Here is a 13,950-nt window from a genome sequence, read left to right as displayed (position 1 = left end):
CCTTCCTGATCTGGAAGTGGTTGCGCAATCTATGACTAAGGAGTTCGGAATTGGATGTTTAAACAGGTACATGTTATCTTGCTCCTGCACCCGGTTGAGGCCCTCTAAGCGCTTAGACGTAGGAGTAGAAGTGTGTGGCACTTGCCAAGCGCATTGAGCCACATTAGATATTATGAGTAGTAGTGGTAAAGCGACGGGTTGAGCCAACTGATATCGCTGCATTAAATTACAGACTGGATCGTCTATGGTCTTTAGTTGAGAAGACAGATCCAGACCCAGCGCCGACGCCACCTGCTTTACATGAGAGTGGTAGGCTTTTAAGTTCTTCTGTCGGCGAGACATGGGCTGGAGTAGCCACATCTGGAGAAGGGTCCACCTCTACGGTTTCCGTATCTGACTCAAAGTTGGAGGAGCCATGGTGACTATCTCCCGAGCCGTCTTCAGAATGGGTTTGACTCGAAGGAGGTGCCCCTGGAGAAGCAGGTGGTGGACGAGGCAGAGTCGCCAAGGGTTCGGTTTGTACCGCCAAGGTGGTAAACGTGTGAACTGTCATTTGGGAACCCCTGTTGGAAATAAGAGGTCGAGGAGTTTGAGTGGAAGCTGCTTTTTGCACTCTAATAGGCATAGCTGGAGTATCTCCTGATGATAACGGACATATATGGAGTGGTGTAGCACTCACATCAGGTTGTCGAAGAACTGATACATCTTGATGCCGAACAGCAGAGCTCGTAGGCCTCCACGCACGGTCCTCCTGGAAGTCACATGATACCCCCGGTGAGGAAGTACCTGGAAGGGCTGTTTCCCTCGATGGTGACACGGCATGGCTGAACCCGCAAGTGTACCATGGAGTAGGCGTGGCGAGCTGCGTGGAAGTAATTAGTGTAGGAGCCGGGGTTGAGATAGGTGCCCGAGCATCATCAGAGTGTGTAAAACCCTGAAAAGTTGAAGGTGTGGTAGCAGTCGAATCAAGCATCTTCAGAAGGGTCCAGAGAAGCAGGCTCCACATCCGAGAGATCTTCCTTCTCTAAAGAGAATATCATTGGAGCACGGAACCGAGGAGTCACAGTAGTGATGTTAGCCGGCGTGTTTAGTGTCGACAATTGATCTCCATCTCTCGACATCGAGGGGGATCTAATTGGAGTCAGTGCGGGCCCCAGATCACGGGCTGACGGGATCGTGGACATCAATGTCGATGCAATCATTTTAGCTTTTTCTATCGACGTCGATGTGGTGCCCTTCTGTAACGTCTCCTGTGGCATCGATGTTGATGTGCCATTCGGCATCGATGCTGAAGGCGATGTCGTATGACTGTGCGCTTTCTTGTAACATCTCCTTCGGCATCAAAGTCAATGTCGATGTGTCATTTGGCACTGATGCTGACGCCGATGTCGTATGACTTGGTGCTCTCGGTGTCGACGGTTCTCTCTGCCTCGATGTCGATGCCGAGCATTCCGGCGTCTTCAATGGAGAGGTCTCCCTCGGTATCGGCTTTGATGCCGAGGGGTGTGGAGTTTCTGGTCTCGACAGAACTGATTTCCTTGATGTTGATTGAGACGTCGATGCCGAAAAAACATCCACCTCCTGAGCTGATCTTGGTGATGGCGTTGAGCTGGAGGAGGATAGTTTCTTTGCTTTTTTTGCAGGTTTTTCGGTGGACGCCATTTTATCACCCTGCCTTTTCAAGGGCTTAGGTGCTTTCTCGGCAGACATAGAGGTTTTAGACTGGGCTGAACCCAGGCCCTCACACCTTGAGGAGATTTCGTCGAAGTGGAGGGCGCAGTTAAGGCGTCGTCGTATAAAGCTATGTGTAGACGAAGTTCCCTATTCCTCCTCGTCTGCTTAGAAAACAACTGGTAGACTTTACAGGTGGAAGTTAGATGGGCCTCCCCCAAACACAACAGGCACAAACTGTGGCCATCTTGAGAGGGCAATTTTGCTCTACACTCTGTGCAGCACTTAAAAGTCTTTTTCCCTTTAGGGGTTTCCATTGTACTCACTCTGTGGGACAAGCCATGGTCAAAACACCAGAATCAGTCCAATTTTTCTAATGGTTGAAAACGGTACACAAGGGAAGTCCAGAAAACAGTCTGAGGTCAATTAAATATTCCAGCAGTCCAAATCACAATCCAAAGAATAGTCAGTAAGCAGTCTGTGGTCAGAAATGGTAGAACTTTTTCCAAAATGAATTCGCAAGGAACCAAAATGAAGGAGCCGCAGAAATCGCGAGCGATTCCTACGGCGGTCGAAAAGGAACTGAGGTGCCTGCACTTCCTCCCGCCTTAAATAGCCACGTGTGGTGGGGCGTAGGCGCCGTAGAGAAGCTGTAGAACTCAATACCGAGAGGCTTCCGTGCAGGCGCAGAACTCACTCTAATGGTATCAACGGATTACGACCCAGATTTCATGTACTTATATTATGGCTTGAGAGCAGGATTCAGGGACAAAAGTCACTACAGATATCATCCACCGATATATCGGGGTGAACTTTTACTCCTACTTTATGCTTAGTATTTACCTGATCTCTGCAACTAGCCAAGAATCAGCAGTCTAATTACATAGATGTATGACTCTACCTACCAAAGAATATGGACATTTACTGTTCATCTCATGGAGAACACTGATCTACTCTTTTGTAACTACTTTTTTGTGCATGGGGAAGAGATTTAAATGATAAAAGGAGCAGACTAAAAGAAAAGGAACATTGAAAGTACATTCTAGTGTTAGATTCCAATCCACTCCTGTCTACAAAAACCTGCCATAACTGCAGGTTGTGAATATTTTTTGAGGGGAAATCGCTTCTCAGGGTTAAAAAGGAAAATGTGGCAGATGTGAACAGCATGAGAAAAAAATGAAAGGCCCACTTGTCAGAATGAAGCAACATCAATATTTTCTATGGTTACAGAAATCACTTAGTTTACATTTTCACTGAGGAAGCACAGTCATTCCTCACCAACCGCGAGGGTTATGTTCACACAAAACCCAGCGGTTGGCAAATTTGAGGTTGGTGAGACAGAGGAATCAATGAGAAACTGGGTCAGTGGAACACCTCAAAAGCAAGGAAAAAATGGTCAAAATTTGTTAAAAATCACCAAAAATCCCTAAATATTACCAGGAGTCACCAAGAATCAGCAAGAATTACCAAGAGTCACGAACAGATAGAAATTCTGGAACAAAGCACCCTTCTTCTCTCCCCAGATCCACCCCACAACACATGCAAAAAACAAAAAACAAAACAAAACAACAACCAGCAGTAAAAACACAGCACTGTTCTCTCCCCATTCCCCACCAACACATACTGCACTGTTTAAAGTACAAGCACATGTGTACACACTTGAGTGCGCATGCGTGCACACACACCTCTTACTTCCATTTCTCTTCTCCATCTCTATTTTTCTTTCTTCCACTCTTCTACCTCTCTCTCTCCTCCGTGTCTCTCTCTCTCCTCCTCTCCAACATATCTCTCATTCCTCTGCCTTTTCCTCCACTCTTTCCCACCTCTCGCAAGCAAAAACTGTGCCTCTCACAAAACAAAATCCCGCAAGATATTGTTTATATTCAAGTTGAGGTTGGCAAGTCTGTAGATACTCAAAACCACAGTCTCGGATACTCAAAACCACAGTTGGGTAAACTGCGGCAGGATATCTAAACAATAAATCAATTTTAAAATGTAGATTACTTCACCCCTGCAAGGAGTACTTGTTCTGCAAGCAGAACGTGTCTCACTATATCAGCTGACTGAAGCTAGTATTATAAAAGCAGATTTACACTTACAGACTGAAGGACAGTCCTTGAATAAAACAATTGTCAGTGAAGGATCAGATTTATCTCCTTGGAAGCCAACATCTATCCCAAAGCTGTAGTCACACAGGTGAACTTTCAAGTGCACCTGTACATTCTCCTCACTTAAGGCATTTGCAAAACCATAAATGTAATCCAATTCACAGAACCATAATGTGAATCTCAAGAAACAATCCCCATGACAGAGGACATTCTACTCCATGTCATTAGCCTAAACCCAGTACCCTTAGCAACTGAACAGTGATGCGAACTATTTAAGGTCAGGCAGCTTGGAGCAGAGGAATAAGAGGTGAGGGCCAGTGTTCCTGCTAAGGCGTGCGCAAGTGCACGCGCTCACAAGTTTTTTGATGTCTGCTCAGTTAAATTTTAGATCCCGCTCAGGTTGAATCAGGAAGGCCCCACTCTGAATGCATGTGTGCACACACTGCCTTGATACTGTGGCCCAGAACAAAACTCACTCTGCATACAGATGAAAAAAAATTAGAGAGAACACTGGTGAAGACTTTAATTTTTTCTCCAAATTTTCCTTCTCACAACGACCCACCTCCCTGACTTCATTCTCTGACTCAAGTTCTTTGTGCTATTAGATAATTTGTTTTTAAAAAGGCCTCAGTGACAGCCTGCTTAAGGAAGAACTATTTCTCAAGTGCAAACTGCCTCTCACTCAGATATTTGGGGTGGGGATTAAATGACAATCAAACAGATTCTGCATAAAAACTATAAAAGGAACAGGGGTATAAATCAATAGTTTCAGACTGATAAAACCAAACCAAAGAAAAATACCTCAGAGTTCAAGCTCACAGGAATTAAACACGATCTGAAGGAACAATAGAAGCTTGCCATTTCTGCTGCTTATTCAAAGCTGAGCTCTAAAAAAGGATCCTATTTTCCATGGATTGTTTATAATATCCAAGGGCTTGTTTAGATGGCATTTCTCTACCCACCACTCAGGAAAATACTGGGAGTGGGATTTACAATCCACCACAGAGCAGAGTGAGCCACCAAACAATCCTGTATTGATTTAAATGCAGCATATGTGCTAAAACACAATATTTTCTGGTTCAGCCATTCACTTCTTACAGTGAGTGAGCAAAGCCATGCAAGCCTGAAGTCCATGCCTCTCCAAATAAAACCTAGGGAAGGGAAAGATCACAACCCAAGCAGGACCCTAGTACCATATGTCTCCTGTGTTGAAAGATCAAGCAACATAGGCCTCAAGATTCCTGGGACTATGGTACTATACGACTATTGAATATTACTATATATACACGACTATTTGTGAAATCATGGGACTATTTGCAAAATATTCCCATGTTTTCATATATTTAACATGCTAATTTGGGAATTAATCTGTAATCTAGTCAGGACATTTGTATTCAAAAAGGTGATATTACCTAATGAAAATAAATAAATAAATGATTAAAAAAAAAACCTTATAAAAATAAATCCTCCCAAACTAATATACAATTTTAGTGTTTCTGCAATTCCAAGATTTTAAGCTACTTACCCCATAGGATGCTGCATTGTGTAGAGGAATTAACCCCCCTTTGTCTTGTGCATTAACATCAGCTCCATGTTGTAACAGGTATTCTGCAACCTCTAAATTATTGTAACCAGCTGGCAGGCAGTGAGACAAAAACAAAACAAAGTAATGGAATCATCACCAGAAGACATCAAAATTACTAAAAAAAAAACCCTACCACCCACTTTCTTCCCAGTGCTCATGAATAATACCCTCATTTTGAAATGCAGAGTAGGGATGTGCAAAGCAATTTGTGCATGAATCGATTAGTGATGAATTGGGGGCGATTTGTGGATTTGCCCATGAATCAAATCACTCCTTCATTGGGAATCACCTCTAATGAAGGGGCTGATTAGAGGATGAACTGAATCACCCAGATTAATCATGAATATATTCGCATGATTCACATTGCGGCTGCCATTTTGTCTCTGTGCTTTTCAGTTCCCGATTGCTTTTCTGGCACTGACTTCCGATTTCCTTGCTTCGCTTGTTGTCATTCAAATCAAGTGTTGGCATGGGCAACTGTGTCCCCATAAGCTACAGAGGGAGCAGGGAAACGCAAGGCCAACGGAGGAAATTTCAAAGTGTACATAAGGGGCTGCTTGGAGTCAGAGAGAGACATTTTTTTTTTGCTCAAGAGAGGCTCATCGGAGAGTGACTGCAGCAGCACAGAGCAGGGTGGTAGTCTGGGCCTGCCTGGCACCCACACTGATTGGAGAGTGAGACAGAGGCTTATCGGACTCTAAAATCATTTTAATTTGCAGTAACAAGTTGCCAACTGCTGCTTTATTCCCCCTCGCCCCACCTGTTTTTTGTTTTTGTATCAGCCGCACCAGTGGCGTTTAACTGGATGCTGCTTGGAATTTTATTTTACGATTCATAGCCAGCCCCACTCCCAGTGGCTTTAATAGCTGAGGTGCTGTGTGTGCTGGTTTTTTCTCTCTAATTATTTTTAAATAGTGCCAGCAGCCCAGTGGCTTAACTGGGTGCTGTTTGGAATTTATTTCCTTGTGTGTAGTTTAATAATTGGGTACTGCTTGGAATTTTATTCTTTATTTGTTGTTTCTCAATAACTAGGTGCTGTGGTAGTTTTTTTTTTTTTTTTTTAATTTTGCAGCCCTGGTGCCACCTTTGCTGCTACTGCTGGTCTATCTGTCAGGAGGAGAGGGCTAGGGACATAGGAAGCTGCCATATACTGAGTCAGACCACTGGTCTATCTAGTCCAGTATTGTCTACACAGACTGGCAGCGGCTTCTCCAAGGTTGCAGGCAGGAATCTCTCTCAGCCCTAGCTTGGAAAAGCCAAAAACTTGAAATCTTCTACTCTTTCCAGAGCGGGCCCCTATGGGGAATATCTTACAGTGCTCACACTTCTAGTCTCCCATTCAAATGCAACCGGGGCAGACTCTGCTTAGCTAAGCGGACAAGTCATGCTTGCTAAAATAAGACCAGCTCTCCTAGAGACAGCTAGTCTTATGGTTAGAGAGGTCACAGTAATCCCCTGTCCTCCTTTGCCTTACCTTCACTTAGACCTGCCCCATTGTTCCCTCCAAAAACAGCCCACCACATAAAGCCTGTGTGTGTGTGTGTGTGTGTGTGTGTGTGTGTGTTAATTTTTCTAGCTTCTGTGTGTGCACCAGAGTGCTATAGACAGAGCATAAACAGTTCGGGAGGGTGTGAAGCAGAGCCAGGAGCAGAGTGGCAGGCAGAAGGAGGGGGTGATGCTGCTCGTGGTGGCCAAGGGTGAGAGGGGTCATCACCACCATTGATGTGGTGCGCATGCTCTCCTATCCGAAGGAGCCTGGCCCTGCAACGAAGGCTCCTGTGGTGGCTGAGGTAGAAATAGGGCAGAGGTCCCCTCCTGTCAGGGCAGAAATTCTTCCTATGGCAGCAGAGGAGGAGTTATCAGCTGCTAGCCAAACTGATCTCTCCATCCTCCCAAATTCCTGTTGGCTAAGGAAGAACAGGGCGAAGTCATTCTGGTTGTTCCTGGACCTTCTCAGCTCTGGACAGAGATGGCCTCCAGAAGGAACCAGCAGCCAGAATGCTACCACCAAAAAATGGTCCCAGACCGAGAGCGGCATGGTGTGAAACCACTTTGAACTCTACCATGGTGACTCACACCTTGCTGTCTGCATCCATTGCAGAATACAGGTCAGCAGGGGTAAGGATCCCAAGCATCCAGGGATGATGGGGATGCTGCAGCACCTGCGATGGCATCACCTGGGGGTCCCTGCTCCTGCTGGCAGCTGAAAGCCTGGTGTGTCCTCAAATAGCAGCAAAGCACCTTCTCTTGCTCCTAAGCAGGGGATGTTGCCTGAGCAGTGGGTGGGCAAGCAGTCTGGTCACCCAGAGCCTCATCTCACCACCTGGGTCATGGCCAAGATGATCGCTTTAGACAACCAGCCATTTCGGGTGGTGGAGAATGCCAGTTTCTGCTGGCTGCTCTGACTGCTTGCTCCCAACTACCAAATCCCCGCACGCACTACCTTCAGTAGGTGGGAGGCCCCCTCCCAGTACTGAGAGTGCAGTGAGACTGTGTTGGAGCTGCTGTGTGCAGCAGCGCCTGACATCAGTGTGCACTTAACTGCAGATCTATGGACCAGTCCCAGTGGGATGCACACTGCTTTCCTGCCTCTCACAGAGCACTGGTGGGAGCAGGAGAGCGAGGGGACAGCTAGAGTGGCCAGTCCCTCCGATGCAGCAAAGCACAGGTGGGCTGTGCTGCTATGTGGAGGTGCTAGATACTGACCATATGGCAGCTGAGTTGTCGGTGGCCATGAATTGGTAGGTAGAGGAATGACAGTCCAGGTAGCCAAAACTTCACCGAAGCTCATGGTCACCGACAACGCAGCCAACATCACTAAGGCAGCCAAGCATTGTTAGCCAAGCATTGTCAGCAAGTCCATCCGTTGTGTGGTGCACGCTCTAAACCTGGTTGTGAGGGATGCACTTGGCCTTTCTGGGGCTGAGGCCAGGCGAGACATCCCTGCTACAGGCACTGAGTGCCATCCTGCTGCTGCTGCCACAGCTCCTCCTACGGAGAAGTACTGCAAGATAGTAGCTTATTTCTACCAGAGTGAAAAGGGTAGTGTATGCTCAGGCAGTGGCACCTTGAGCTGGGTCTACCTAAACACCTGATCCCTCAGGATGTTCCACCCTGGTGGAACTCCACCTTTCTCTTGCTCCAGCAACTGCAGGAGCAACAGCCGACAATCCACGCTCTGGTAAGGGGGTGTAGCTTGGAAGTGTGCAACTGTTCACCCATGACTGGGTGTTCCTTTCCGAGGTTGTCTTGGCATTCACGCCATCCTTTGTTGCCACAGCTTGTGAGCTGAGACAGCAATATTGAGCCAGGCTTTGCCCACTGCTCTTCTCCTTGAGAAGATGAGTGAGCGCCAGACCACACTAACCACTGAAGAGGGAATCGTCTTGGCAGGTCAGCTGAGGACTGCAGTGGTGGATTGGCTCAGTACACCCGTGGATAAATCAGCAGAGCATGTTTTGTCCTGCTTATGTGACCCAAGGATGAGAGGCAAAGCAGTCACTCCTGACCAGCTGCCCAGGCGGAGGGACCATCTGGTTAGAGATTAGGCAAGCTGAGGATAGGAGGCTGGAGTGCAAGCAACCTGGAGCAAGATGCTGGAGCATTCCTGGATGCTGGATACCGCTGGTGCGCATTCCACCCTAGCAGCATTACTATCATCACCACTGCTTCCCGGTCCAGCATTGTGGTGTCCCCGGCAGGGCCAAGAAAACGGGTGGTTCCTCCTCTGCGTTTCACCTGGTGGTTCATGGAGGGATTCTTTGGCATCTAACCAGGGGTACAGGAGGAGACCACCAATCCCTGAAGGGCCAAGTAAGCTGAGCAGTGTGTGCTGCAATACCTGCAGGAGCCAGTGGCAGGCTGTGAGATCTGGCTGGACTTGGCAACGGTTGCCCGACGGTTTGTCACACTTGGATGCAGAGACGGTGGAGTGGCTGGTCTTCCAGAAGACCAACCTCCCCTGCTAGGCTATCCGAGCTGGCCATGGAGGGTGACTGACTCATGGCCATCCCCACCCAATGCAACACCACTCTGGCAAACCCCAAATGTGTCACAGTCTGCCCATTAGTGCGGCTGACACATGCAGACATGCATGCACAGCACTGCCATAGCCAATTATGAGATATGGACTGGTGCCCTGACCCACATGTCAGGCTGTCAGGTGGGACCCAGCACCAGTCTTGAGGCCATGATGTGTTACCTAGAAACAGGCAGGCAGGGATGTATGCTTTCAGTGGAGAAGAAGAGAAGAAAGAAGATTTTTCATGTTAAGAGATGAGCTCCATGTCTGGTCTTGAGAGTAACTTGTGCTTCACTCACTGCTCTGCAGTATGCATTGCAAGGGGTACTCACTCAGTCATAATGTGGCTGAAATCGTCATTCTAGTTGAGCTTATTGCTATGCTTGCTGGCTGCTAAGGGTGCTGCTGCACTGTGGCAAGTGAAGATAGAGTCGTAATGGTGTGTGAGAGAGCAAACTTGTGCCAATGATGCTACTGTAGTCCAGGCATTGTGCCTGGCAGTGGATTCTGGGTCGCGGATTCTTTTTGGGCCATCTTTGGATTGTGTGTTTGGCAAAATGTGGTGCTTTGTTCTGTGTTCAATGACCTTCTGATTCAGATAATTCAAAATGTTATTAAAAATTGCCTAATTGCCTAATTGTTTTGTGGGTTGGGTGGTAGGTAAGTTGGGTTGGGAAAGAGACCTCCACCTGAAAGTGAGAGCTGCTGCCCAGAATAGACAGTAGTGAACTACTGTAGCGATCCGACTCAGTAGAAGGCAACCTTGCATATATTAATACTTAACATTTTTAGCACATGTACATGGCTGAAATATATCAAAACCAGGACTTGGAGAGTCACTACTAGACAGTTCTAAACATGATTACTTTACAGTTTACATTGTATTTCATTTCAAAATGATCAGCTGGAGTCAACTCTAATCAGTGCTGATCATAACTTCCATAGAAAAACTGCCAAGTAAGTGCACAAATATGACACTGAAAAACACCAACCTGCTAAGTGTAGAGGAGTTGAGTGTCGGCCTTGTGTATCACGACAATTTACATTATCAGGAGAACACAGTTTCTTCACCCGAGCCAGACAGCCCTTCTTTGCAGCATCTAGCAAAGCTGCATCTCCTCTAAGGAGATCCTGAATATCCGTATCACCATCCTTAACAAGATCTAATGGAGTATTCCCATCTCTGTTTTTCTTTGTGGGGTCAGCTCCATGCTTTTGATTAAGAAATCAAAAAGACATAAATACATTGGCTTCTATAATAAACTATGGGAAACAGAAATGGATCTAGAATTTGGATCACTAATTTATTACTTTTCTACTTACAAATATTTAACATATTCTTTAAAAGTTTTTTATATTTAAAAATCTACTTGATGGGAAAATGACAAAACATCAGCTTCAGATGTAACTTACTTGTAGCAGAAGCTTACAAATCTCATATTTCCCCTTTGCAGCAGCTTCATGTAAAGGAGTGAACTTCCACAAATCAGCTACGTTGACAACTGCACCATGTTTAACAAGTAGTTCAGCCACTTCATAGTGTCCATAAGAACAAGCATTATGCAGTGGGACAAGGCCTCTGAAAAATGTTAAGGAAATATGCTTCAGCAACAGTTGTGAGAAATAAAATGTTATAAGGAAAAAAATTAGTGCACAAAGAATTAAATGTTAAGAGTGTGGCTGGACAACATTTTAATCATCCAAATGTTTTCAGTGGAATGACCTCTAGCCACATTAGATATAAAACATACACTTCTTAATGCCAGTACAATGATTTTTCAGCTATAACATTAATTATGCAATTTACGAAGTTGGTTTCAGAAGCCTCAACTATGGTTATTGTGACAACATAAAGAACATACAGCATTACAGAGCAAAGTAAGCAGAGGAGAGGAGGACAGAGGGAAGGGGAGAGATGTGCATCAAATTAATTCCTTTCACACATACATTCCGTGCCTTTTTGGTTATCTGCAGGGTCAGCTGAATTCATTACAATTATGTAGATAGGCATCTACTACATAAAGCCATACACTTCCTCAAACATCTATCACAACCCCCCATATCACACAGTTAAAACATTTGCAAAACCTAAAATCATGAAATGGAATATGTACCCTTTGTCTTTTGCATGGACATCAGCACCATGTTGCAGTAGATATTCAACCACCGACACTCTATTGTATCCTGCTGCAAAGTGAAGTGGTGTGGACTGACGCCCTTCAATATCCCGGCAATTCACACTCTGCACTGTACATAGCTTCTATGGAACACAACCATTCAGAATATATGTTACTGGTATAAGAAACAAAAAACAATTACAAGCTATAGATTGGTTAAAAAAAAATTGGCCAGATTCCAATCTGATATCGGGTCCCCAATATCTGATTAGAATTGCCAGAATTCATGTTGGTATTCATGTTAGAAGTACAAAATGGTGGAAACTGCTATTTTGAAACACAAAGAAAATTTGATTTCCCCCTATAGACCAATTGGGAAATGTAAAGATTCAGGAAAAGCTAACATCTGGGCCTGGGCCTTCGGAATTAGGCACAGATAAAGTACAGGATGGCATGACTCTGTGTAGTGAATTTGAAGCCAATCGGACAATCCTGTGATTTTAAATTTATTTATTGTTTTATGAAGTGTTCTTTCTATTTCTTTTTCACCTCTGTGAGGAAATTAGGCATAGAAAGTAAGTACTGTGCTTGAGCACAGCTTGTACTGTTAGTTTTTCTAAGGAGAAAAGTATCTATCATGTTTACTTTCAGCCACTAAGGAATTAGAGAAACAAAGTTGTGAAGGGCACTTTTGGTTTCTGCTGCCTGCCTAAGAAAGAAAAATTCATTAAAAAGCAGTAATTCTCTGATGTGTAGTTGTTTTTTGCTGCAATTCTGATGTTAGTGAGATTTCAGCTTAATTTTAAACTACACATCAGAAAATAACTGAATTTTTAACAATACATTAAAAACCAGCAGATTGACCCATCCACTTCAAACTCATGGCACAGAATCCTGTCATACTGCTCTACACCTGTGCCTGATTTCATAGCCCTATGCTTAGCCATTCCAAGAAACCTAAAGGTGGGGGCAGAAAAGTGGGGTGCATTACCATTATTTATTATTTATCATATTTCTAGACAGTTGGCCTTCATTATGGGCAGTCCTGGTTTTGCATTTCCATGGTCGGGCAATGTAGACACACCCTTTTGTTATCCATGGTTTTAACAATAAGCAAAATTCACCAATCAGCTCGGATCTGATTTTTTCAGACAGGTGCGGCCGTAACAAACTATTGCATTCTGTGAATACAGGTTAATTACTGAACATTTCTGACACACAGTTTAATTTACATATGAAATTTCAGCAGTCACCTTTCTCAAATAGCCAAACCCAGATCTCTCTAAAAGGAAACAATACTTTATTGTAATATTTTTACTCGGGATTGGACATCATTTGACCTTTCCACCTCAGGTATCAAACCATTTTGCTTCATTCCTGAGTTTCAGTGCTTTATTCTTCTAGTTACATATCAGCAATTAAAAAGGATACCAATCCTAAATTCTTTAAAGATGCATCTTTACCAAGATTCAGACTCTCTCTGAATCTCCTAGTAAGAGTATAGGATTTTCTTTCAAGGTGACATTCACACTTTTCCTTACTCCAGAGCAAACGAACAAGTTGCTCACTTGTAACAGGTGATCTTTAGGGGGATCCAGGGTCACTCACAACTGAGTTTGAGCACATACACAGAAGCCCCCATGGAAGAATTGCAAGCTCCTTGAGCTGCTCTTAGTCCCACCTTCACATTATCATGGCACATCATTATTTTAGGTGGGAGAGAGCCTATTCCCTCATTCAGCCTCCTGAGTGGCTGATGGGTAGAGTGAAGATGGAGAAATAGAGACTCAGGTAAGTATTTCAGTCTTTAAGAGGGTCCTCGCTCTAAAAAAAAAAAAGCATCCTGGAAATGGGGCAGGCCAGGCAGGTGTTGTGAATGACCATGGATCCCCCTAAAAATCACAGGTAAGCAGCTTGCTTATCTTTAAGAGGATCCATGGTCCCTCACATCTGGGTGAGTAGCAAGCTCAGTAGAGTGGAGTTGGGAGGCAGGATGCAGTCACAGAACTTTTAAAAGTACCGTCCAATCAAAATTTGCTTCAGCTGCAGAACGAATGTCCAAGATAGAATGCCTGACAAAAGGCTGGTCAGAAGGTGCCAGCTGGCAGCTTTACAAATATCTTGCACAGAAATTCCAGACATGTGGGCCGCTGAAGTGGCCATGGCCCAAGTAGAGTGAGGCCAAGATAGGAGAGAGAGGTTTAATGCCTTGTCAATTGTAGCAGGTGAAAATGTGTTTGACAAGCCAATGGGACAAGCATTAACGGGAGACTGGGAGACCTTTGTAGGAAACAAAGAGTCTGTTGGACTTCCTTAACAAATTGGTCCTGTCCAAGTAGTACAGCAAAGCTTTCTTGACATCAATGGAATACATGGATTTTTCAAGGGTGGTAGATGGATTCAAAAAAAGGTAGGTAGGTAGAATAATGTCTTGCTGTAAGTGAAAAT

At 44.8% G+C, this 13,950-nt stretch overlaps 1 protein-coding gene across 4 annotated transcripts in view; it reads right to left on the bottom strand.

Annotated features, from left to right (window-relative positions):
* TNKS2 (tankyrase 2) overlaps window positions 1–13,950 on the bottom strand; it is an 85,097-nt gene that overhangs the window by 35,033 nt on the left and 36,114 nt on the right. For all 4 annotated transcript variants that reach the window (XM_053307630.1, XM_053307629.1, XM_053307628.1 and 1 more), the window contains exons 14-17: window positions 11,500–11,645; window positions 10,799–10,964; window positions 10,378–10,597; window positions 5,305–5,414 (exon numbers count right to left, since the gene is read on the bottom strand). In XM_053307630.1, the coding sequence (XP_053163605.1) occupies window positions 5,305–5,414; window positions 10,378–10,597; window positions 10,799–10,964; window positions 11,500–11,645 (642 nt within the window). The remainder of the gene's footprint in view (window positions 1–5,304; window positions 5,415–10,377; window positions 10,598–10,798; window positions 10,965–11,499; window positions 11,646–13,950) is intronic.

This window comes from Hemicordylus capensis, chromosome 3 (assembly GCF_027244095.1).
Source record: "Hemicordylus capensis ecotype Gifberg chromosome 3, rHemCap1.1.pri, whole genome shotgun sequence".
Classification (NCBI taxonomy): Eukaryota; Metazoa; Chordata; class Lepidosauria; order Squamata; family Cordylidae; genus Hemicordylus; species Hemicordylus capensis.
This window is presented reverse-complemented; position numbering and strand designations above follow the sequence as displayed.